This window comes from Passer montanus, unplaced genomic scaffold (genome assembly GCF_014805655.1).
Source record: "Passer montanus isolate IOZ18808 unplaced genomic scaffold, ASM1480565v1 scaffold10, whole genome shotgun sequence".
Taxonomy (NCBI): Eukaryota; Metazoa; Chordata; class Aves; order Passeriformes; family Passeridae; genus Passer; species Passer montanus.
In genome coordinates this window covers 29,224,002-29,248,714 of record NW_024356505.1, presented here as the reverse complement: position 1 = coordinate 29,248,714, position 24,713 = coordinate 29,224,002, and the positions used below count along the sequence as shown (strand labels likewise).

Here is a 24,713-nt window from a genome sequence, read left to right as displayed (position 1 = left end):
GTTTGGAAAAACTAATAGCACAAGCAAGTTTCTGAAAGAGGATACCCAAAGTACCCTGGCGTGAGAGCTGCTGCACGTTAAGGAAGTGTTACTCAGCCTCCTTAACCTCCCACTTTCAAGGTGCTGCCAATTCCGCCCTCTCCTTGGTCTGGCCTCTCCTATAGCCTAATTTATTCTTCACTCCTTCTTCTCTTTTTTTCTTTCTATAATCATCTTCAGTTTTCTTGCCTTTTTTTCCCCACAGGTTTTTTTTTGTGGGTTTTTTTGTTTGTTTATTTGTTTTGTTTGGTGTTTTTTTGTGGTTTTTTTTTTTTAGCAAATGCACTGGGTGGTGCAATTGAACAAAGTCAAACTCAACAAAGAAGACACCTCTTTCCTTATGGAGGCTTGCCAATGTGTTTAACATCTGTATAATCTAGAAAAGAAACTGTGTATGAGCAAAGGTTAATCTTGGTAGCAGAGTTCCATATACATAGTTATAATGCTAAGGAAAAAAAAAAATCTATATTGAGTCTAAACCCTTGCACATTTCAGAATGTCATTTGTGACATACTTTGGCCAATTGTGAATGTGCCAGGAGAGGCAGCAAACATAAACCATTTAAACAAGGGAGTCAGGGTATCTTGACAATATAAAGAGAAAAGGAGTTGTATGAGCTACTAATAAACACTGGAGCCTAAGGTGAATGTTTGTCCTGAAACTTTATAACGATGGTTTTGCCATTGACTTCAGTAAGCAAATAGTCATTACACTGCAGATAATGAACCAAATCTTGGTCTCTTGACACCTTGAGACAGATTCAACCTATCAGCTCCTAGCAGCTGGTTTTGTTAACTGTGTTAGCTGTTTTTTGTGCTACTTGTCTCCTTAAAAACGAACTGACCGAAGGGGAGCTATTGGGCAGCACAGTTTTGCAAGAATTACTTCCTTATGGATAAGAAATAAAAAGTAGTCGTACCCAATTTTAGCAATTACCCAACTCACATTAGTGCGTCCCAGAGTATTTTAATACTACCGCCACTAACAAATTCTTCACGTTGTTGTCCTAAATTCCACCCGCGTGTCAGCTGAACTTTGATTCAGATCGTGTTTAGGCTGGTAGGACGCTGGTGGACGCCCTCTAGGTGCGCACGGGAACACGAGGCGGTAGGAAAGGGGTTTCCCGACGCCACCGCGGGACGAGCCACTGCCGCCGGGCCGTGCCGCGGCCGGAGCAGGAGGCGCTCTCTGGCCGGGCTTGGGGCCGGGCTGGCACAGCGCGGCGCCTGCTCCTGCCGGGAAACCGAAATAGAAAGCGGCGCCGGGGCCGCCCCGCTCCCCCGCCCTCGGCGCGGGGCGGGCGCTGCTACCTGCGCCCTTCCCCGCCCGCAGCCCGCGGCACCNGGGGCAGGGCGCGGAGCGGAGCGGGACGGAGGCGGCGAGCGGCGAGCGGCTGCCCTCGGCCTCCGCGGGAGCAGCCGGGGCTGCGGCACCTGCGCCGGCCCCGGGGCTGCAGGGCAGGACGGGCTGGGGCTGGGCTCTGCTGCTGCCAGCGCTGGGAGAGTCGCGGGTTTTCGTATTCCAAGTGAATATGTCAAATGTTATTGAAATTGTTGCTGTTTCTTGTTCCTTTACGGTAGAAGTGGTTATTTTTTTTTTCTTTCTTTTTTTTTTTCCTTTTCCAGAGGGATTGTGTTTTTCAAGTTCTGCCGATAAGTTTTCTTAAAAGGAAATATGGACTTTTTTGCATTTCTAGTGGGCCGTCACTTGTCACTTAGACCAGAAAATTATTCTCTAAAAGCAGCAAAAGAGATCTTTATTATGGGTGTAGGATTGTGCTGAGCCAGTCTATGCAGTTTGTGGCTAGCTTTTTTGGGGGGGCAAGGGGTGCTCAGGTTATTTGTCTGTGTGGTCTTGGTTTTTAAATTTTATTTTTATTGTAGATTTTGTTCAACTTTTTCCATCGTTGACCCTTGAGATACAAAAAGTCTCACAGGGGCTCAGAAGTCTGGTATCTAGTTACTCTTATTTAATATGATGGATATAAGAGTGGTCTCTGGCAGCACACTTCTTAGGCAAAAGGGGTTGAAAAGCTACGCAGAGAATAGAGAAATAAACCTTTGACTTACAAATTACTCATGTGATGATGTTGAAATATTGGCAAAACTGGAGAAAGAGTCTTGTGCTTTAGCAACTGACTTAAGTATTTGCATGCAGTTTAATTTTTACACTGCAGGTGAACTCAGTTTTTTAGCTGAGAACCTAAGTAAAGCATAGTTAGTGTTATCATTTCTTCATGAATCAAGATTATATAGGATGATTTAGAATACCACATGAGTGCCCATCACTGATACTAGTACAGGATTTTAGGGATAAATAGGAGGAGTGAATTCCCCATTAGAAAATGGAACTTTTTTTTTGTCTGTAAGGGTAGTACTAAATTGCTGCATAATTTTAAAAATCCACTTTTATAGTCTAGACACTGCTTTTATTGTGTAAACATTTAGTGATTAGAATTTGCTAGATATAGGGAAGAATAAAACCATTTAAGTTGGAAAAGATCTGTAAAATTATCAAGTCCAACCCAGCACTATCAAGCCCACCACTAAACCGAGTCACATCTACGTGTATGTCTTTTAAATCCCCCCTGGGGTGGTAATTCCACCACTTCCCTAGGCAGCCTGTTCCAGTGTTTGACAACTCTTTCAGTGAAGAAATTTTTCCTAATATCCAACCTCTCCTGGCACAACTTGAAGCCATTCTCCCTTGTTCCATCATTTGTTATTTGAGATAAGAGACCAGCTCCCACCTCACTACCTCTTTCTTTCAGGCAATTGTAAAAGTAGAGGGTTTGCAGCTTTTCTCAAGCACTAAAAGAACTGAGAATATGCAGGTTATGGTCACTTCTTCATGTTATTCAGAACTTTTTGGGTAGTTGTGAAACTGCCAAGAGTATTATTAGTATTGTGCTCCAGTTTGGGAACATTTTGAGGAATGAAGCAGAGCTGGCACTTCCAGAAAGCTACATTTGGTCTAATCTGTACAGATGCTTTGTGCATGAAAATGCTCTCAGAGAGTAAATAAGTTTTACTGTGGCACACATTTGTCTTTATCCACAAAAGACCAGAGCATCTGGAGGCTCATGTTTTTCTTCAGAAAATCCCTCAGGACTAGTTTGTAACTTTACACACGAGGTCTCTTGGTTCCTTTTGTAACAGCACTGTTTCTTTTCTTTTGAACCCCACTAATTCAGCACCAAAAAAAACCCTCCAAAAACCCAGACCAAAAAAAGGACCCCAAAAACCAACAAAGTAATTAATATAAGTCCTTCTCTGGGAAAAAATAGAAATCTGATTTATATTAAAAATTAACTGCATTCAGGCTTTGTTAACAGCCTATAGCTTGGTCATGGAGCAAGTTGAGGTGATAGGGGCTAGAAAACACCCACAGCATTTTTTCCTTTTTGTGATCTCTCTGAGCACCCAGGGTACAAAGCCTGGGGCCTCCCCCATCAAGCAGTGCTAGTGACCACAAAGTTTCCAACCTGGCTGCCCTGATGCTGGGGTGTGGGTTGGTTAGGGATGGGTGCACTGGTGTAGAGTGCTGGTGAAAGTCACTGTGCCTGTCCTGGGGAATGGGGGCTGGCAGAGCACTGCTCTGCCACCATCACTGCCAGGGTTTAGGTCTGAGTTGAAAAGGAACAGACACTCCATTTCCCTTTTCTGATGCTGAATCTGCTGTCCGATCCTGCCTTTTGAATTTTCAGCACGTGGTCTGACTTCTTTGCCAACTCAGACACGTCATTTTACTTGGTTTTCTTCACATTAGAGCTGACGTAAATACTCTAACCAATGAGAAATATGTGCCACAAAGCTTCTACGTCCTTGTGGTGAGGGTAAGAAAGATAGTGATCATAACCAGAAACTGTACCTGGGTAAGCACATTGCTCCATGGCCTCAGGGGACCGAGTCTGCTGCCTGTCCTTGAGATAAGGTTTTGTTTGCTGCTTTTCGTTTTCTCTTTTTTTTTTAAAGCTTCTTTTTGCCTAGTTGTTATCTTTTGCCCAAAATAGATGGTGCAGTGGATTATGAAAAAGGGAAGTGAGAGCTCTCTAAAGAGGGCATGCTGTAGTCAGTTCTGCTAAAGGAAAAGGAGGTCCTACTTTTTGCTTAAGCAAGCATGAGACAAAGAGAATAAAACTCGAGACCTAACCATGGAAAAACTATTTTTTCACTACTACTTGGAAATCTGGATGATACAGTAGCTTGATTCTTTATTGAGTTGTCATTTTTTTCTGCAGAAAAATCCCCTGTTGTCTCAGCCTGGTGATTACTAGCTCTTCTTTCCATGAAGCAAATGATCTATATGAGTACAAACCAGTCCTTCTGCTTGAGCTGGTATGCAATGGCTTTATTTGTTTTGCTTTTTTTAATAGACTGCCACAGAACACTGTGAAATTATCATCAGTGGTAAATACGTGTTCAGAAAAACGTGATGACTTCAGGGATTCTATTGAGACCTTTTTAAATGGTTTTGAGTGATGTAATCAGGTTAAATACAAGGTAAGTGCTCTAGACATTTATGTGTTGGAAAGTATTTGTGTCAGTATTTTAATGACTGACAATGCATACGTTTTTAAGTTGAATATGTAATGCTCTGGAATAGAAAGAGACTTTTTGGGAAGTTGAACCCAGCTTGTAAATCCATTCCAGCAAACTAGTTGCAATAGTAACTTAAAAAGTTATTGTTAGGATTAGTGGGAATAGAACAAACTGTTGGAAACCACTTCAAAAGCTCGTTGCTTTTATGATAGCTCAGTTTCTGACTTTCTTCTGAAAGTAAGGGTGAAAATTTCAGTTCAAGTCTAGTTCTGACCAGTTGATTGCAAAAAGAAATATGGATTTTGTATCTCAGGTGATGACACTTGTGCTTTGTACAATGATACTAACAGATGCCTGTTACTATGGAATGACCTTGCTTTGTGACCTTTCCTTCTTTCTGGATACATCACATAAATTGTCAATACAAACTTAGCCATAAACTAACTGAGAATGTTAATATCTCTCTTTGTCATTCTTTTCCAAACAATGTATTCCTGTGTTTGTATTGAGGGTGCTCCTTCATTTTTGCATATCTATCATAGTGGTGTATGTACCTGTTCCTCTTAGGAAAGTTTTAGCATAAAAAATTCTGAGAGTGAGTGACAGCGGAGGTTAGCTAGTAACTTCTAAATAAATTTCATTAGCAAATACGTCTCCATTTTGTCTTCACCCAGGTTCCTAATTATGATTTTTGTCATAATACAAGTTATTAATGCTAAATCTGTATAATGATGAGCTGCTCATCACTTCTGATAACTCCTTTTCTTTCTTACTTTGCTAAAATAAATTTAGTTGAAAAATGTTTTCAAGTTTGTTTCTTTTTTTTTTTTCCAGGAGTGATTTTGCAAAGTGGACAGTAATGGAGTATATGAGCACAGGTAGTGATAGCAAAGAAGAGATTGACTTGTTGCTAGCTGATCTGAATATGTCTGAGGTGATAGCCATCATGGAAAACCATTATCCAGGCGAAGACATCGCAGTCTATGAAGACAGCTTAATTACCATGTGTGAAGAGGCAAATCAAAATGATGAACGTGCAGAATCATTACTGTTTTGTGAAGGGGAGGTCTCTTTGATGTCCTCTGTCAAATATGGGACTGTGGAAGACCTGCTTGCTTTTGCCAATCAGGTGTCTAACACTGCAAAACAATTTAAAGGATGCAGACAACAGGAATCTGGAATCCTCCTGAATATGGTATGTACAGCTGTTTTCCTTTTACTTGGCATTTCATAGACCATAGGAATTAGAAGTTTTTAATGATTCTAAATAAAGCTTAGTTCCAGAAGTAACAAGCTGTGATTTCCTGTGCAACCCTGGGGCTGGAAGGGGTCTCTGAGCCTATCGAGTCTAGCCCCTGCAGACTCAGGCAGCTAATGGAGAAAGGTCTGCTGTTCAGAAGGATCCACTCTGTTGTCTCCTAATATCCCTGGGGGTTAGAAAACATTTCCCACTGTTGAATACAAACTTGAGACAAGCATTTAAAAAGCAAAATCTATAACTCATTTTGTCCTTTCAGTACTTAAATGGGGCTTATAAAATGCACAACTTACATAAAAAAGAGAGAGAGTGACTTTTTAGAAGGGTGTGTAGTGATAGGACAAGGGGGAATGATTTTTAATAAAATTGTAGAGATTTCTTTACTCTGAGGATGGTAAGGCCCTGGAACAGACTGTTCAGAGAAACTGTGGATACCCCATCCCTGGAAGTGTTCAAGGCAAGGCTGGAAGGGGCCCTGAGCAACCTGACCTAGTGAGTGACTTCCCTTCCCTTAGTAGGGGAGTTACAACTAGATGACCTTTAAGACCCCTTCCAACCAAAGCCTATCTATGATTCTATGAACTAGGATTGTTTACAGGTCTGGGAGACAGTAAGAGTCTTCTAGTGCCTTGTGTTCATGCAGTAAAACATTCATTGTGCAAACTCCCAGAAATAAAGATCTAGGATCTAACAATATAGTTCCTAAATTTGCTCTATCTGCACAAAATGTCAGTAGTAGTAATGTAAGGAGAAAAAGCACATACTATCAGATGTGATTTTAAGAGTTACAATATTATGTAATATCTCACACTGCTAAATTCAAGTATATAGATGTGTTGTTTTGAGATGTTGGTTTTTTTTTCCCTAAAATTGTTTGTGTTCTACAAGCATCTCTGGATATTAGTGTCATTAAACTTTCATTTAAGATCAGTTGCTCTGGAAACAATCAGTGTTGCAATGGAATTGTATTCATGCATAGAATAAGCAGTGTTGCTGCTGTATTTTCTTAAGATGCTCTACATCTATAATCTTAAATATGCTGCATATAATATATTTTATATGTGAACTGGTTGCTTGAGGCTTACTGGTTACTCAGGTGTGAAATACCACAGGGTATTGCTTTATTCTGATTCGGAGGGCGCACTGCAGTTTTGCAAAACAATCACTTTTCAACTCGGTAACACTGAAATGACACTTAGTAATATTAAATGTTTCCTATGCTTAGGGTAGACACTGTTCTACATACTCGTGGTTGTTTTGCTTGCACATTGTTTCTACAGATGCATACAATTGGTATGAACCCAGTACTATTAGGTGCACGTGATCCCATTATGCAACTGAGGGTTGGAGCAGGGTATTACCTGTGCATGCATTTCACAGGGGCACTGCTACAGCATTTTGGTTGGGGTCAGGGGTATTTCTGACTGCCTGGTGACCCTCACTGGCTGCACTGTGGCTTGCATCACAAAGGGTCTTGAAGTGCACAAGCTGGATTTCTTTTAGTTAAAACTGAACTGAAAGATGCATTTCAGCCACAGACAAATGTTCACAGGGTCAGGCTAGGAGCTAGTCCTAAAAGCCTCCAGAAAACATGAGTAGTGTGGTGGTTGTCAGTGTCTTGCTCTCCAAATCAACTCTGCTCAGCGTCTCTTCCTTTCCAGGATAAGGTGTAACTCCTATGGATTAGTCTCAGCCCTTTGAAGTGCAGAAGTAGGCAAGCAAGATGTACAGATTGTTAGACATGTACAGATTGCTTTACCCTGACTCTAATAAGTAGAGGGAAGGCTTGTTCTCTCTATCCTAAGCAGAATACTTTTTATTGAAGGACAGCCCCCATGCTGACAACCCTTGGCCAAAGTTCCAGATTTAGGAACTTAGAATTAATTTTCTATCCTAAGCAGAATACTTTTTATTGAAGGACAGCCCCCATGCACCCTTGGCCAGATTTAGGAACTTAGAATTAATTTGTTTCATGTAGCACAAATCACAAATGACAATTTTAGCAGTCAAGAAGGTGCTTTCCTAATTGAAAAGCATGAAGGTAGATTAAGACTGAAAGATTACATGTTACATCTTAAAAAGAAATCTAAACCAAATAAATCTTCCTGATATGCTGTTATCTTAAAAAGAGTAGCTGAAGAGCTGAGTGTTTGAGGCCCTGTGACAGACATGAAATGAGAAGTACCTTCATGTGATTTAACATCTCTTCAAGAATCTTGATAAAGTAGCAGTAAGGAGATTAATGATATTCTAGATACTGAAATAACTAGAAGCATATTCATAGGAACTATTATTAATTTTGTAGCTGAGAGACTGAAGAAGCAACATCAGGGACCAAGCAATACTCACATGGCTGTAGCTGGGTGTTTGGTCTCTCTCTGTCACGTGCAGAGGGAGGGAACTGTTTGGGGAAAAGATTTAGAGCAAGATACTGACTTAAGTGCCCTGAATCCCCTCCTTGCCTAGTTGGTGATACAGAAGAAGCAAAGCTCCCAGCATTACCCACCTTGAGGAGGCAATGTTACTCCCTCTCTTCTTTTTTAAACTATGGTATAAAACTAGAGGAAAGTGGCTGGTAAAATCAAGGCAGGCTTATTTGACCTTTTACTAAGCAGCAGAAACTCCAATACAAGATGGGAAATTAAACTCCTTGCAGTACATGTGATATTAGGAAATGCTGAAACTCTTGCTCACATTGTATAAGATAACCTATGAGTAACAGGTATGTGGCATAACAAGTTAACAGATTACAGGAAGGACAAACATGTGCAGGTAAATCTAATAACAAGAGGTGGGTAATTTCATTAACCCAGCTGCTGTTGTTGTTGTTTCAAGACAATTAATTGCAACTTACACTTCATAAGTTAGTCACTGGAGAGAAACGTGGATGCCTAGGCTGTGAATGAATGCCACACCTCACATGCTGTTCCCATTTGGTGTTACTAAATAAAGACTGCTAAGCAGATCTTGTGCATCATACACATTAGTGATATGGGGGTTTTCCCACTATATGTGTAAAACTAATTAGATTTTAGTGGTTTTAACTTCACTGTGATTTTTTGTTATTTATTTAACTCCACAGATCACACCCAAGAATGGGCGCTATCAGATTGACTCGGATGTGCTCCTGTTTCCATGGAAGTTGACTTACAGGAATATTGGTTCTGATTTTATTCCTCGGGGAGCTTTTGGGAAAGTGTACTTAGCCCAAGACAGAGAAACCAAGAAACGAATGGCATGCAAATTGGTATGTTAGTTCAGTAGTTTTATCTCTGAACAAATATTGTATAACTACGTACAGTCTATTTTCAAAGATATCTGCATCAAATTCCACTGTTGGCTGATGATCATCTTGATTTTGTTGGCCTAAACAAGGTGGGGAAAATGTACACTTCTGTTAGCTTGTTTAAATTTTTTCACTCTAAAGCTGCAATTGTTTCAGCATTTTGAAAGTATCTAGAAGTGTGTGGAACTGGCACATGGCCTGTTGTGCAGAGTGGATTTTCTACTTGTCCTGCTGAAACAGCAGGGTTTTTTTCCCAGGGTAAAATATCAGAGTGAGATCCTGTCCCTGCTGGAGGGGGTAGTAAAATCCTGCTGCTGCAGAAGATTTAAGCTCTTGTCCTTTAACTGAGGTGCTCAGACTTCAGTTTTCTTCCTCCAGTGCCATTAAAGTCCCTGAGAACTCAGTATGTGCAACTCTTACTGTGTTTTAGGCACTGACTGTGTTAAGATTGTGAGACGCCTCAAAAGAGCTGCTGAGTGCTGCCCAACTTTTGTGCAAGCCAACATTTTCTTCCAGCTGTACCTTTTAACATACTATTTTGTATTGAGCAGGGCCAGTAAAAGTTCAGTTGGGACATTGGTTTATATCCCCATATATCCCATCCTAAATAAGTACCTGTATTAATTCTGTGTGTCAAAGAGTTGGGCAGGCAGCTGTTTGTCCTTCCCCTGCAGCTTGTGTGTCCACGTGGGGACAGATTGTTAGCTGCTCCTGCATAACCCACTGCAGAATTAAAGTATCCTAATATTTCTGAAAATACAAACAGTATTTCTCATTTAAATAAACAACCCTCTTATTTGGTTCACAGACACCACGAGTCCAAGGGAAGAAAACTAACAGAGCAGTAGTAGCTTTTCTGTATGTAAGCAAACACTGCTTTTATTGTCTCAGCAATCTGCCATCAGTACTTTTTAAAGAAATATCGTGCTGCTGGCGCTCCCTTCAAAGCTGCTTTCATTTCTTGTAAGCCATAAACCAGGGCTGATAAGGACTGAATTGAGGTCAGTAATGGGCCTGAGCACTGCAAGCACTGATCCACCTGTCAGGTGGGTGTGTAGTTCTGGTAGTGCAGATGAGTGCACAAAGCTAATGGAAAAAGCAGTGGGAATTTTATCTCCTTCACCAGGAAGTTTGCATAAAGCTTTTGCGTAATCACTGGATTTTGACGGGAATAACTTGCTACATTGCTTTTTCTGGAAGATTGCACTTTTTATTTGGGCATGATTCCAAAATGTCTCTCAGCTTTTAACAGGATGTCTCTCAGCTGCAAAGGAAGAAAAGTTACTTTGAGCAAAGTAAAGCTCAGTATTTTAACAAGTGCTCTACTTCCTTCTTTTCTGTTAAGCTATAGGATAATTAGTGTGCACGTGGCTAACTTGTTTTTGTTATGGATAACTGTGGTTTTGTTTCAATGTCCTAGGTCCCAGTGGAGCAGTTCAAACCATCAGATGTTGAAATACAGGCATGTTTCCGTCATGAAAACATTGCTGAATTATACGGCGCTATTTTGTGGGATGAGACGATCCATCTCTTCATGGAAGCTGGAGAGGGAGGATCTGTCATGGAAAAGCTGGAGAGCTGTGGGCCTATGAGAGAGTTTGAAATAATTTGGGTGACAAAGCATATTCTGAAAGGACTTGACTTTCTCCACTCAAAGAGGATTATCCACCATGACATCAAACGTACGTCTGTGTGATTCCTTGGGGTGCTTTCTGGTCCTGGCTGGGCTGGGGCCCTCGTGGAGGAGTCCCTGGGACTGAGCTGGGGCACACAGCCTTACATCTCTGAGTGGGAGGGATGGATAATGCTTAACAAATAGCAAGGTCAGGTTCTGGAGGTAATAGTTACTTACACTATTTATCATTTCACTCCAGCAGAGAGGGTAATTAGAAAGTCAGATCCTATGCCATTCAAGAGCAACTCAATTTAAATAAAAACCTAAAGAGTGAAGCTATCAGTCTGTGTTCAGCCAGAATATAAATTCATCCTGAATGTTTCCATGCTCACCTTCAACTTGCACCTTCTTTTAGGTTTTACATTTCTACACCACTGTTTCTCAGTTTGAGACACTTAGGAAGTAAATACATAATTTATGCTTTTTTTTTCTTTTAATAAGTTTAATACATGTTTGCTTTTAAAAACTCTGGATATTAATATCTATAAATAAGCAAACATTGATGTTAAGTCCAAATTAAATACACTAGTACTGAAATGCTTTAAAATTCAATTTTAATGTGTTGCATTTAAATTAGTATTCAATGCTGTTTCTCCCAGTACCACCTTGGCCTGCAGATAGATGCATCTGAGTTTATTTAGCTAAACTTGAGGGTTTAAAGTAGAAATATTCAGACTGAAGCATTGCAATAGTTCACAGAAATAAACTATTAGGAATTGCTAAATTTTAATCTCAATTTTGCATTTTTGTTTTGTTTTTGTTTTTATTTTTAAGTTTAGTATGTGTCAGTACTTTAGATTTAAGCCTTTGAGGTTATGACAGCTACAAAACTGCTTATTTTTTCCATTAATTTTTCTTTCTCATTTATAGTGAGAGTCTTTCCTATGGGTTTACTTTAATTGGCAATAACAAAGACATTAAATGGTCTAAAAACCAAACCAGCCCAAAGTCTACTACATCTAGGCAGTGAATAGGAGAGCCAGCCCATTGTGAATGTGGTGGATATGAGTGTGTTTTGCTTTTTCCAGCCTTTCCCTGTGTTGGTGGATGCAGGGCAGAGATTGCCTGGGGCAGATGTGGTTGCCCAGAGGGGCCTGGGGTGAGCCCTGACCATGCTCCTGCCTGTTTGGTGCTGGGGTGAGCTGGGTACTCCAGGCCTGGGCTGGAGCCATGCCCACTGCCTGGCAAGGCAGCCTCCATGCAGGGAGCAGTGTGTGTTTTCCCTCCCCAGGTGGAATCAGTAGAAAAGACTCTTTCCCAAAACCTCTGATTTTTTTTCCTCACTCTTTTGAGTTGCATTTGAGTCTGTTCTGCTGATACAGAAGATGAGAATTTTATTGAGAGTAAAAGAATGCCCTGAACAAGGAAGGGGAGGAAGACAGTCTGGTTCTTGGGAGGTGTTCAGTGCTGCCTCCTTGGTTGGAGAGCAGTTAAACCATCAGGCTGTTTGGTCGGGGGAGCTTCAGTCCAAAATCAGCTGCAGCTGGGGCTGGGTATGTTCCCAAGCAGGAAACAGATCCTGCTGCACTGTGGCAGTGTGGCCCTTTGGATGATGGGGTGTTTCAAATCCATATCTTCTAAGTTATCCCTAAAATGACAGAATTACATAGTCTGTAGTGCTGGTGAGGAGGCAGCTGTGTGAAGCATTGCTCCAGGAATCAGTACTGCTGAAACCAAGTCTGCCCTCCCACTGGGAGGTCATGGTAGGCACTGCCAAGACAGAAAATGGCCCACAGTTTCCTGTAAGGGAAATGTGTTTCTGTTGTGTAAGTTGGAGACTTCATTTTACCCCATCTTCTGAAACAGCGAACAAGAATTTCTAAAGGCTCACACCGAGCACTACATTCTTAAATATTTGATCAGAAATACAGCTGCAAACAAAGCCTCTGAGTACAAAGTTGTGCCTTAGGCAGAATTTTACGAAGGAAAGTAAATTGAGCTCCTAGATACTGCTGCAGTTCTGAGGGAGTTTGAAATGCTCAGTCTTCTATTAATTTTACAGCCACAGTCTGTCCTGTGTTGTCATGCTGAGCTGCCCTCATGGACCAGTGCAGGTGACTGGTGTGGCTGCTATGGAGGGGCCCTAGGTAGTCTCTGTTTCTGCCTTCACTTAAATTGTGACTCTAGAAAAACTTCTTGGCGAGCAACAGTTGTGCTGTTTCTAGCCAGAGCTGCACAGCATGAGATCTCCACCTTGGAGACCCTTGAACATCTTCAGAGCGCTGTGCTGTGGTGTCTAGCAGTCTTCTACCTTCCTCCTCTACCCTCAGCTATTTAATCTCCTTGTCTTTTTTTAAATTTTAAGCTAAGAAAATGACAAAACATTGGTTCTTCGACATAAATCAGACCAGTTTGTTTTTTAAGATACAATTTAAAATTGAACCAAATCATTACCAGACCTATTTTGGCTAGAGGGATATGGACTGTAGAGAGTAGTTGTGCTAATCTCTCTCCCCTTTCAGGAAGGCGTCTGAATGAAACAGGAATGTTGTAAAATAAATACCAAACATGCCAGACACTTAAATTATGTAATTTTTGGTTTTCTTTTAGCAAGCAACATTGTCTTTATGTCAACTAAGGCTGTTTTGGTGGATTTTGGCCTAAGTGTTCAAATGACTGAAGACATTTACTATCCCAAAGATCTTAGAGGAACAGAGGTAAGAAGCTGAAGGGACAAAAGCCCTTATATTGCATTAGTCCTATGGTTGTGGTGTTTGGGCTCAAATTTGAAGTTGGAGGGTTAAAAGCATGGGTAAAATAGTATGAAACCTATAAAAAACTTAACAAACATTAATAGAGTCTCAATTATATTTTTGTTTTCAACTTGCTGAATGGAATGCTTTGAAAGCCATGTCACTTTCTCTGCAATCTCATTTGTTAGCAATTGTTCACTGAAGTCAAACAGTACTCTGAGGAGGGTTGTTTGCAGTGTTTCAGCTGCTGATCAGAGACACTTCAAACAGGAATTTGTTCTTTGCTCTAGCAAAGATTTCCTCTGAGATACTCACTATGGACTGGGGTGACCTGTTCAACACTGTACTTGGATTCCTCCTTCAAAACCACAGCAATTACAGGTGTCTGGGTTTCATCTCTTAGCCCTTCTAAGCTCTGTTCCCCATCTACATGTAACCCTTTGGTTCCTCAGAGGTTGTGCATGGCAAGGTTCATGATTATCTGGTAAAATTGCTTAGACGTTACAGTGATGGAGGAGGGGTCCTTTTAAATGGTCTCAGTGACTTTGAGATTCTGCACACCACTTGGGCTGCATTCCTGCCGAGGTGCTTCCAGGGCTGGAGTTTTAGCAAACTACCAAGCACCAACAATTAGCTTGGATAGCTGCTGCAGATGTGGCATTTGTGCTCTCTGTTGCTGGAGGAGATTGTTTACAGGAAATGCTTTAGCTGAGATGTTGGCACTTACCCTTTTAATAGTCTTCCACATGTGTAAAGAGGAAATCCCTGTGTAACTGTCAAAAAACATTTCACTTTTTAGAAGGGGAGGATAAATCAAGATTTCACAGAAGGTCAGGCTTGTTTATTTTTTTTCCAAGATGATTGAGAAAGCACTTGAATATTTGTTTTCACTGTCTTTCTGGTCAGGGCAGTTAACAGCTTAAAATGCTTGTTGAACTGGAAGCAGCATGCTTTCTGGCACTTCATGCATGAGCTTTGTGGGGTTTTTACTTTGGTTTGGGGCTTTTTGCTTGTTCAAGGGGGTTTTGTGTGCTGTTAATAAGAACAGTGGTGGCTATGAGTTGGTAGGGTATTTCCCAGTGATGGAGATATGTGTAAACAGGACATTTCCATGATTATGGAGCAGACTAGACAGGATCTACTTCTGGGTCTTGAAGGACGGGCTAAGGTTGTGTTAGTAAGAACAAGTGAAAAGTGAAAACACTTCAGTGTTTGCCAAGTGGCAAACACTTAGTTCTTCATTTAATAGGAGGAAAATTCCACATGCTTTAACATCTGCAGTCCTGTTCTCATAAAGCTGATAATCCCCCAACCCTGAAATATGGCCATGTTTGGTGTTTGCTGTCTCAGGTGAGCAGCAATCCTGCTGCAGCATTGCAGCCAGAAATTAGGTTGGAAAGACAGCACTGGGAAAGGAGATTTTGAGATACCAGTGAAAGACTTACAGCTAATGTAGGTTTTTCTGCTTCTATAGGTTTTTCACGGTACCTAATCCTGTCACCCACAAAGACCTTCTGTAGTCTGGCTTTCTTGATTATTTTTATTTTCAAAGTAAGATCTTAACTCTCCAAAGTCCTCTTGAGTTTTGCACCCTGTATTATGCAGCCTTAAGCAGTGGTGCAGTTGTCCTGCTGTTCCTGAATGTAATTGTGAAACCCCTGGTTGGAGCTCTGTCACTGCATTGTGACAGTGAGCTGGCTGGTTTCTCTTGCATCTGGTATTGGCAGGGACTCGTGTCCTTGTGGGAAGTGGCAGGTGGAGTAACCTTTGTCCTGTGCATGTTAGCTGGGAGTTAGGATTTCTATTCACTTCTATAGCACAGGAAGTCTGAATGTAGTGAATCTTCTTTGTGTTGATAAAAAATGAGTAGTTACAATTCTGGGCAACAGGATTGAAAGATAGTTAAATTTTATTTAGATGCTGTAGTGTGAAAAAGAACTGGTGTTACTGCTTTTGTGTACAAGTCATACAGAACATTAAACTGTGGTTGTTATGAAACTGCTCTGCAGGAAATACTTTTTCTAGGCAGTTGCTACACTTTCTGTTATGCTTCTGTCACTTTGTTAAAATATGTAAGCTTCAGTTACAACCATTTGAGGGTAAAAAGTTGTCTGTTAAAGTTTATTGAGTGTGGAAGGTATGATTCATTTTCAGGAATGCTAAACTAAAACTAGTGCAGCATGAAGAAAGGACTGGTTTTTTGCTGGGCTGTGACTGGTCTGACTGGCAGGCAAGTGCCAGCCCACCAGTCAAAAGGAATGAGAGAGGGAAGTTTTCCATGGCTTGAGCTGTCTGCTTTGGTGACAACAGACTCTTAGGCCAGTCTGAAATCAGAGCTTTGGAGCTCATTTTTGATTTCTGTCATGGTGCAGTCAAGGTGCATCTTGACTATTTTCTCACCTTAGCTGCAGACAGGTTATTGTACCAGCATTCTTTTTTGAAGGCAGCTGCTACCTGCTTATGTAGATTTCACTGAAGTTGCACTGTATTTGCCAAAGACTTATTTTTGCAAAATTAGACTTTTTGTTATTTTCTCCTTGTGAGACTTAAAGGTGGAGGGTGCAGATGCACTGATTCTCTCTTAGCCCTGAGGAAAGCAATGGATAAGTCAGTAGCAGCTGCAGACACCTGCTGAGGCTTTGTACACACTTCCAATCACAAGTTCTATTTGCAGATAGGGAATGTAATTTACTGGAAAGTTTTCCTTGGAATTTGGTGAGTCCTACAGACATTCTCAATCTGTGGTAATAAGCAGTCAAACCATGTGGTGATGACTTAACTTCCTGCCCTTGTGTCATTTAATGTCTTTTAATGTGATTCTTTGTGTCAGAATGACTTGAACTAATTAAAATTTGTTTGAATCCTTTAGAGGGAAATTGGGTGAGGGAAAAGTAGGAACCAGAAGCAAATATGGTAGCTTGCTAACCCAGTGTGCTGTGGGCTGTGCCCATGTGGTGTTGAAACCTGCTCCCCAGGCCAGTGGCAGTGGTTGAGCTGTGCAGGGTGTGCCTCCTGCATCCTGCCTGTCTAGTTCTGCTCCAGCTGCACTCTGAGCTGCCTGTTGCTGGCAGGAGCTTCCAAGATCCTTCTTTAGACTCTTGGCAAATTCAAATGTTTCAGTGAAATGTTTGGATGGAAACTATTTCGGTTTCCAACAAGAAAAATTAGAGTTTTTTGTTTGGAAAAAGGTTAGAAGAGGGATTCTGGTCTTCATAGCTGCTCTGGGGGTCATCTGGTGGAAAGGGCACGTAACTTTTATGCATTGCCTAGACCTGGCTTGTTCCTCATCATCCCATTTCTCAGGATAATGCTCTATTGTGCAGGTTAGTGGATAAGAAGGAGGGGGTAAGAAGAGTAAAGAAGAGAGGAAGGTATATATTTGTCAGTTCTGCTCAGAAGGGTTGTGTAGTATTCTGTGTAACAGGGATCTGAACCAGGCAAAGCCATGGCTTGAACCTCAGCCTCTCACAGCTCAGCTAAGGCCCATAGCCACTGACCTACAGCCTGTCTGAGGAGGGCAAGCCTGGAATATGAGTTTGTCCAGGTACTGTCTCTTTGGCTGTACTCATATGCAGAGCAGAACAATCTGAATTCCCAAATGGTGCTTGCAGATACACTGCTATGCATCCCTTCAGAGCGGGGTTTCCAGGATCACAGAATGCCATTAAGTCATCTTTGGTTGTTGTTTTCCCCTGTTGAGTAATCTTTTTTTTTTTTTTAAACTCTTTTTTACAGATTTACATGAGCCCTGAAGTTATCCTTTGCAGAGGCCACACAACAAAAGCAGACATCTACAGCATGGGAGCTACTATTATTCATATGCAAACGGGCATCCCGCCCTGGGTGAACAGATACCCTCGTTCTGCATATCCCTCCTACCTCTATATTGTGAGTGTCCTTTGCAGAGCCAGCTCAGTATCAGTTGGAGGCTTTCCTGTACTCTTGCTGGGAAAGCTCCAGTCATACAAAAACTATCAAAATCTTTGTCAGAGAGATGATATCATCCTTTTTGCTTCAGGGGTGGGAGGGAGAGAAGAGTGGGTTTTGATCTCTTAGGGGAAGACAGAGACTGAGCTGGAGTTGTCTCTGTGATTTGTGTTTCAATTTACAGGCTTTGGGTTTGCTGGAAGGACAGGGTTAGATCAGTGTGAGACTTGATTGAAACAACCCCATCTGTCTTCTACTTGTCTGTTTTCCTTAGAAGTTGCAGATAAAAACTGGAGCCTGGCAGATTTGATTCTCTGACTCCTCCAGTGTGGTATAGAAATCTGGTGAATTTGCATTGCATTGAAGTTTAGCTTACTTGAAGTTTCTTTGAGTTTTTAAATTTATTATAAAATCTGATTTTAAAAAACTGAATATTGTGTAATTGCATGCTCTGTTCTAGTTGATCAGCCTTACTTAGGAAGGTGATGAGTCCTAGTTGGGGAATTCCCAGACCACTCATGTGGTTATCCATGACTTCCTCTTTCACTGTTTTTGGAATAACTGTTTCCATGGTCTTTTTTCATTCTGACAGATACACAAACAAGCTCCCCCCTTAGAGGATATTGCTGAGGACTGCAGCACTTCCATGAGAGAGTTGCTAGAAGCAGCCCTGGACAGGAATCCTAATCACAGGCTGTCTGCAGCAGACCTGCTGAAACACGAGGCCTTACACCCACCCCCCGAGGAGCAGCCGCGGTGCCAGAGTCTGGACTCGGCGCTGTTTGAAAGGAAAAGACTGCTCGCCAGGAAGGATCTGCAGCTGCCAGAAAACATCACAGGTAATGGGATCACCTGCCTTGGACTTCGTAGACTTTACTTGGTGTCAGATCTTGATTTGAATGAGTGGTAAGGAACCAACAAAACTCACAGCACATCTGGAAAGTGAGCGGTGAAAATCCCAATCAGATGAGATCAGACCCCGAGGTCATGGAGTGATCTGTAAAACGCCCATTGACTTCAGTGGGGAGGAACCTAGCCTGACTTCTCTGCTCCTGAAGGACTGGCTCTTGGAAAAGCCATGGCAATCATTCAGGGCACTTAATGAATTATAGATTACTGTCCCAAATGGACTCAATTTGACACTGTTTTAGAGAAGTTTTATAGACACTCTTGATTTGTAAATAACGACAAAGTCCAACAACCACCAAAATCCAACACTTTTTGCCTTTTTAAGGAAAAACACACGCAACCATAACTGATGTTGCTGAGTGTCGGGAGTAACTCAAACATTTTGTTTTAAAACCAGAAATGACTGTGGGATAGAATGCTGTTGTCCTTGTGCATTAGTAAGTACTTAATGAAGGATAATACATGATCTAGGTAGGAAACTACCCTTTCAAGCCCAAGCGAGATTTAGTGCCAACAAACTGCCAACAGGCTTCAAAATGCTTTTCTTCTACTTACCAAATACATTAGAATGGTTCTGACAAAAGGCATTTAAAGGCCCTTCCCAGACAAGTGGTTTATCTAATTTGGACAAATATTTCAAAAGATATCTGTGCTAAGTTTTGGGCACTATAATGCACAATTGTTGCAACAAATTCACTGGAAAAATCAGTCACAGTTTTTGGATTTAGAATGACTTTGTACCTTCTGGATTTTACCTTGGGGGTGCAAAATCTTTGACCAGCTTAGACCATCTGAATCAATTCTTTTGAGTTGCAACAAATTCACTGGAAAAATCAGTCACAGTTTTTGGATTTAGAATGACTTTGTATCTTCTGGATTTTGCCTTGGGGGTGCAAAATCTTTGACCAGCTCAGACCATCTGAATCAGTTCTTTTGAAAATAAAGAGAATATTGGACCAATAAACTTGGACTTTATTGTAGGTGCTTGAGTTTCCAAGACACTCATTATACAAGTATTCAGGGGAATTCTGCCATTGCAAACCCAATCTGTCTTTTCAGACCTTGATTTAAAAGGAATAAAAAATCTGAAACAGAGGGTCGTGTATTTGTTCTCTGTTAACACCCAGACAAAGATGATGTCCTGTGTTTAGATGAAAATTTCGCTATGAGAAAGCAGAATTCTCAGGTGGCAGAAAGTTAGCAGGTTTTTTTCTTGCACCAGTCTCCTATAGCTCAGAGGATGAGAAAGCTCTGCCTAACTGTCCCAGCTGATGGAGACTTTTTTTAAAGTAATTGAACACACTTGCAGTTGCAAACTGCTTCCCTTTCTTTGTCCTAGAGCTGTGGTTGGTTTGTTGGTTTTTATTTTATTTGAGGTTTGACTTATGTTGTACCGAAAAAAATTCTAAACCACAGATTAATAATATCAAATAATAGGCAAAATATTCCAGTAATATTGACAAATACGAAAACTAACTGGTACAGCTATTTTTGCAGAAATTACATGGTTTCTCTATTTTCTTTTTAGATTCCTCATTGTGTAATGGGAGCATGGAAGAGTCAGACCTGCTAAAGAGACAAAGATCACTCTACATAGACCTTGGAGCTCTAGCTGGTTACTTCAATATTGTTAGGGGACCACCAGCCTTGGAATATGACTGACTTAGTAACATTTTATGTTGATGAGTCAGAAATGGACCTCTACCTCTTAAAACTTGATTTTAAGACTTGATTTTCCAATTTGTACATAAAACTATTGCCATTATAGGCTGTCAAATGTGAATAGTGTTTAATTGCACAGATGATTAAGCTAAACCCTTACGGGCTCTGATAAGCTGATCCCAAGCAGTGATGTTTTTGTGTCTGCTGGTGGACCAACAAGAAGATGGCAAAGAGAACACTGCTGCTGGGAATGTCTTAATCCAGGATATCTTCCTGTGCTGGGCCTTGCACTTTTGTAAAACTTATAATATATGCTTGCAAATAATGTCAGGAAAAAATATAATATAATTTAGCATGTGGGCTGTAAGATTCAGTCTCTCTGAGCTGTCCTTAGAAGAAACCTTCCTGCAATCCCCCATCCCAAAAAAAAAAAAAAAAAGAAGTCCTTAATTTAACCAGTTGAAGACTGGTTCAGTCTTTTTCTGTCTTTAAGACTTGGTCATTCTTGGTCTTTAAGATTTAGTCAGCCTCTAGCCATTCTTAATGAAAATTGAGAATGTCTGTGGATTATCACTTGTTTGCAGGTGTGTTTTAACTTTGCATCTTCCCTGGGCAGTGGGAGCTAAGAAGGAGACTGTCCCCTTCTCTGTGGGTCAAGGGAATTTTTCATTGGCAGTATCAGTTAGTTTTGGGATTTGCACAGCAAGTTGGCCCTGGCAAAGTATGACAGTGACTTCAACTCCTTCCTATGTTACAACTACTGCAAGGGTATCTATGATAGTTTTCAAGAGTAGATCAAATGTTATTCCCTATTGGTAACAGTGGGCAGGCTCCAAATTCTTGCTTTTTAATACTTTAAAATTGTACACATGTATAATTGCTGTGAGTGCTACGGTTTGGAAAGTGTGTCATTAGTGACAAGCAGTGTTTATGTTCCTATGGAAATGGAATTATATTGTTCTTGCTGTGCCTCATACATTTGAAACATGATGTTTTGGATGATAGTAAAACTATGTAAACTGCATAGTTCTGTACATCCCATGGGATGAGAACGTAAACTTTTATAAAACTCTTTCTGATGCTTAGGATGACTCTTTATAAGCATTTGTGTTAAATGGCATACTGTGTATGTTGTACACTGAATCTTTTCTGAAGCACAGTCTCTTTTTCATGTCTGTTATTTAATGCTGCTCCTCTCTAACACGTGATCTTAAACAGATGATTTCTAGTTTGATACTGATATGGTCAAATGAATAAATCCAGCTCAGTGCCTTGAGATGTGGTCATTCTTCCTTCATCCTCAAACACAGCATGGGGCTGCAGCTGCATTTGGGCCAGCACCCCCTACCATGGCCCAGGTACACTACAGGCACCATCCCACTTGTTGGGAAGTAGGGTGAAGGTGGTTGCTGATGGATTTTATACTCTAGTAACAGATGGTAAGTATTTCTGGCAAAATCTCCTTCTCACATGCCAACATTCCTTATGGACTGCCTGGATGGTGCACAGTAGTTGTGTGCAGCATGGAGCACTTCAGTCCTGATGTTAGTTGCTGCAAAATATGCTTTGGGAATAACCCACTTGCTCTAGCACTTGGAGGAGAGCTGTGTGAGGGAGCCCTCTTAGTATTTATACTGACTGTAGTGATCAGGATATTCAGGGATCAGACTTTCCCTGTGGCTGACTTAAGGAAAATGTGACCTAATGGTTTGGATGGTCACCTTTGGTTTCAGAGACCTGTGTTCAGTTTTATGATCTTTTGCTGATAGCTTTTGATCTTTAAGAAGATTAATAGAATTAGTAGGAAGCAGCTTTTCACATAACTGGAGGTGGGTTTATAATCTCTCCCCCAGTTTCCCTTCTATAAAATTAAGGTATTTATTCTCACCTGGCTAAGGGTTATGCAAATGCTATACTTCAACAATGAGATCTATGGCAAAATTGCAGCCTGCTAGGGGTCTTTTACCTTTGCTTAAAAAATGTTACACTGACTTTTTCTATTTTTTTCTGTAATGCAGTCCTCCTTTCCCCTACCCAGCTAAATATTTCAGCATGTAAATCTGCATATGGAGACACTACTTAATATAGGCTCACTATTTCATGTTTGGGTTTGGTTATGGCTGTTATGTATATTCTTACTAAGAAAGTAGTAAGTGATCAGGTTATCCAGGTTATGTATTACCAGACATAAGTAATGAGGTTTGGCTGAGTGAACCAATAGCTCTTTATAGATACATCCACATGTCTGAACAGTACGAGGGCTTTGGGATAATTATCACTTCAGAGGACTGGTACACAACCAACAAGCAGCTGTTCAGGTATGCTGAACACCAAGCATTGCTTCCAGCTCTGTCAGCTTTCTAATAGCTGGGGACTATTTCTCAGGTGAGCCTTAGGCTGCAGCATAGCAGGAATTTCTCTCTGGAGCAATACATCACATCCCAAACATCCCACATCCCTCAAGCATATCCCACAGTAGTGATCCCTGCATTGTGTAGGTCCTCTTGTTTATACCAGCACCTGGAGAATGAGGTCAGGGAAATGAACTGGGTTAGAAATATCCTGGGAGGGGGAAGATTGCTCCTCTAATCTGGTTGCCTGAGCAGCTGTGTACTCACAGCAACTGAGGCTGGAGGTGAGGGGGAGGGAATGAAAATGGGTGGTGGGAAAACCCTGTGCTAGTAGTGCAGTTCCCAGGGTTTGGCTGGTCAGTGCTGAGCCACGGGATTTTGCAATGGGTTTTCCTCTGTTTATGTTGATTCCAGGTGTGTAGTTTCATTTTCTCTTGAGGGACTACTAAGAGACTCATGCTAAACTGCAAAGGAAAACACAAGTGCACAGGGAAACCCACTGCTCACAATAACTGATTGTGCTGGTTTTGTCTGGGGTAGAGATAATTTTCTTCACAGTAACCAGCTCAGGGCTGTTCCAGCACTGTGCTGGGAACGGTGTTGATAACAAGGGATGTTTCTGTTATTGCTGAGTGGGGCTCACAGTGTCAAGGCCTTTTCTGCTTCTCACAGTGTCTTGCCAGGGAGGAGGCTGGGGGTGCAGCAGGAGCTGGGAGGGGACACAGCTGGGACAAAGGATATTCCAGACCATACAATGCCAATCTCAGGGTATAAAGCTGGGGGCAGAAGGGGAAATATTCTGAGTGATGGTGTTTTTCTTCCCAAGTCACAGTCACATATACAGTGGAGCTCTGTTGTCCTGGAGATGGCTGAGCACCTTTCAGCCCACAGAAAGTGGTAAATGAATTCCTTGTTTTGCTTTGCTTGTGTGCAGAGCATTTGTTTTACCCTTTGGACTGTGTTTATCTAATTCATGAGTTTTCTCACGTGTACCATTTCAGTCCTCTCCTTCACCCCACCAGAAGGGAGTGAGTGAGTGGCTGTACAGGATTTGGTTGCCTGCTGAGGGTAAATCACACCACTGATGAAATTAGGGAGTCAAATGTGCCTTTTATTCTCCTGGGCTTAGCAGGTTTCTTATCTCAGCCTGTGACCCTGGGACTGAGATCACTGTGACACTCCTCAGCAAGACTTCCTGATGTTTGGAAGTTTGACAGAAGCTGCAGGAGAAGTACAGAGCACTTTGCCAGCCCTCCCTGTGTGCAGAGCAGACGGGAATGGGGAATGAGGCTCCTGGCCAAGCATTAGTCCCTTTGTTGGGACCCTGGGGAAAACAGTCCATTGCTCTGGCTAATTGGCAGAAGCAAAGAAGCAGCTGGGGAAGAGCCACTGGAGGTGTGACCCTGCTACAGCCAGGGCCAGATTGGCTGTCTGGGAAGGACTGGGACATAGGAAGATGCCTGGTTCAGTGCATGGCCAAAACTGGGAATATTTGCATGGCTGGGAGCAGCTTCCCTTGGGGCTCTACTAGCTGCTTCCCAGGCAGGCTCAGACACCATGAGGGCTTCCTTTGCTTCCTATGCTTTGCTTTGCATCCCATGCCCGGGGACTTTGCAACTTCCCAACACAAGGGCACCAAACCACTCTTTGGAGACCAAAAAGCTTTTTCTTTTCTTACAGGAAAGGGCCAGCAAGGTCCATTTCTAAAACTGTTACCATCCAAAGCTAACAATTCGGGCGAGGTGAAAACAAGTCTTTATAAATCGTGTGCTGACTGAACTCAGCAACGCCCAAAAAAAATTCCAGCCAGACTTTGGGAGTGGCTGGTTACAGTGCCATGGGTGCACGCATGCTGCTTCGGGCTGGTCACCAGACACAGCCACACTGACAGATACTGGGGCGTGGTGACTCACCAGGAGGGAGGCGAGCGGCTGTGACAGCTTTGCTCACCTGCACCCAACACCTCCACAAGCTCCGTGCACGTGGCACCTGAGCACGGAGCTAGCCCGGCCACAGGGACAGCCTGAGCCTGTCCAGGGACAGGGGGGTTGGTCCAGAGAGAGCCTGTGAGGGGGAGGATGCTCCCAGAGTGAGGTGTGCAAGAGAAAATGGCTGCACCTGATCTCATCAAAGCTCCATGCAATGGCAGCCTCAAATCTGGTCTCGAGTGTGAGCCCTGTTCCTGCAGGAGCCATTGTCAGAGGAGGGATGCTACCACAGTGTCCCTGCAGAGACCACGCCCCACTTGCAGGCTGTGACATTGAGCACAGCTTTGTCACTATGAAAAAGTCAAATAATGAGTGATGTTTGCAGAGTTTAAATCCTTCCTGGTGTTCATAGCAAGTCACATGCTGAAGTGTCATGCAGCCAAA

At 41.9% G+C, this 24,713-nt stretch overlaps 1 protein-coding gene across 2 annotated transcripts; it reads left to right on the top strand.

The window, feature by feature from the left end:
* Positions 1-1,389: 1,389 nt before the first annotated feature.
* Positions 1,390-21,266, top strand: MAP3K8 (mitogen-activated protein kinase kinase kinase 8). 2 transcript variants are annotated; one of them, XM_039712985.1, is made up of 8 exons: positions 1,390-4,376; positions 5,415-5,775; positions 8,921-9,085; positions 10,545-10,806; positions 13,350-13,456; positions 17,228-17,380; positions 18,012-18,258; positions 19,857-21,266. In XM_039712985.1, exons 1-8 carry the CDS (start codon positions 4,327-4,329, stop codon positions 19,988-19,990), a joined length of 1,479 nt encoding a protein of 492 aa, XP_039568919.1. In that variant the 5' UTR covers positions 1,390-4,326; the 3' UTR covers positions 19,991-21,266. The 2 variants fall into 2 exon arrangements, with proteins under 2 accessions (XP_039568919.1, XP_039568922.1); XM_039712988.1 differs by lacking the exon at positions 1,390-4,376 and adding an exon at positions 4,401-4,541.
* Positions 21,267-24,713: the final 3,447 nt, after the last annotated feature.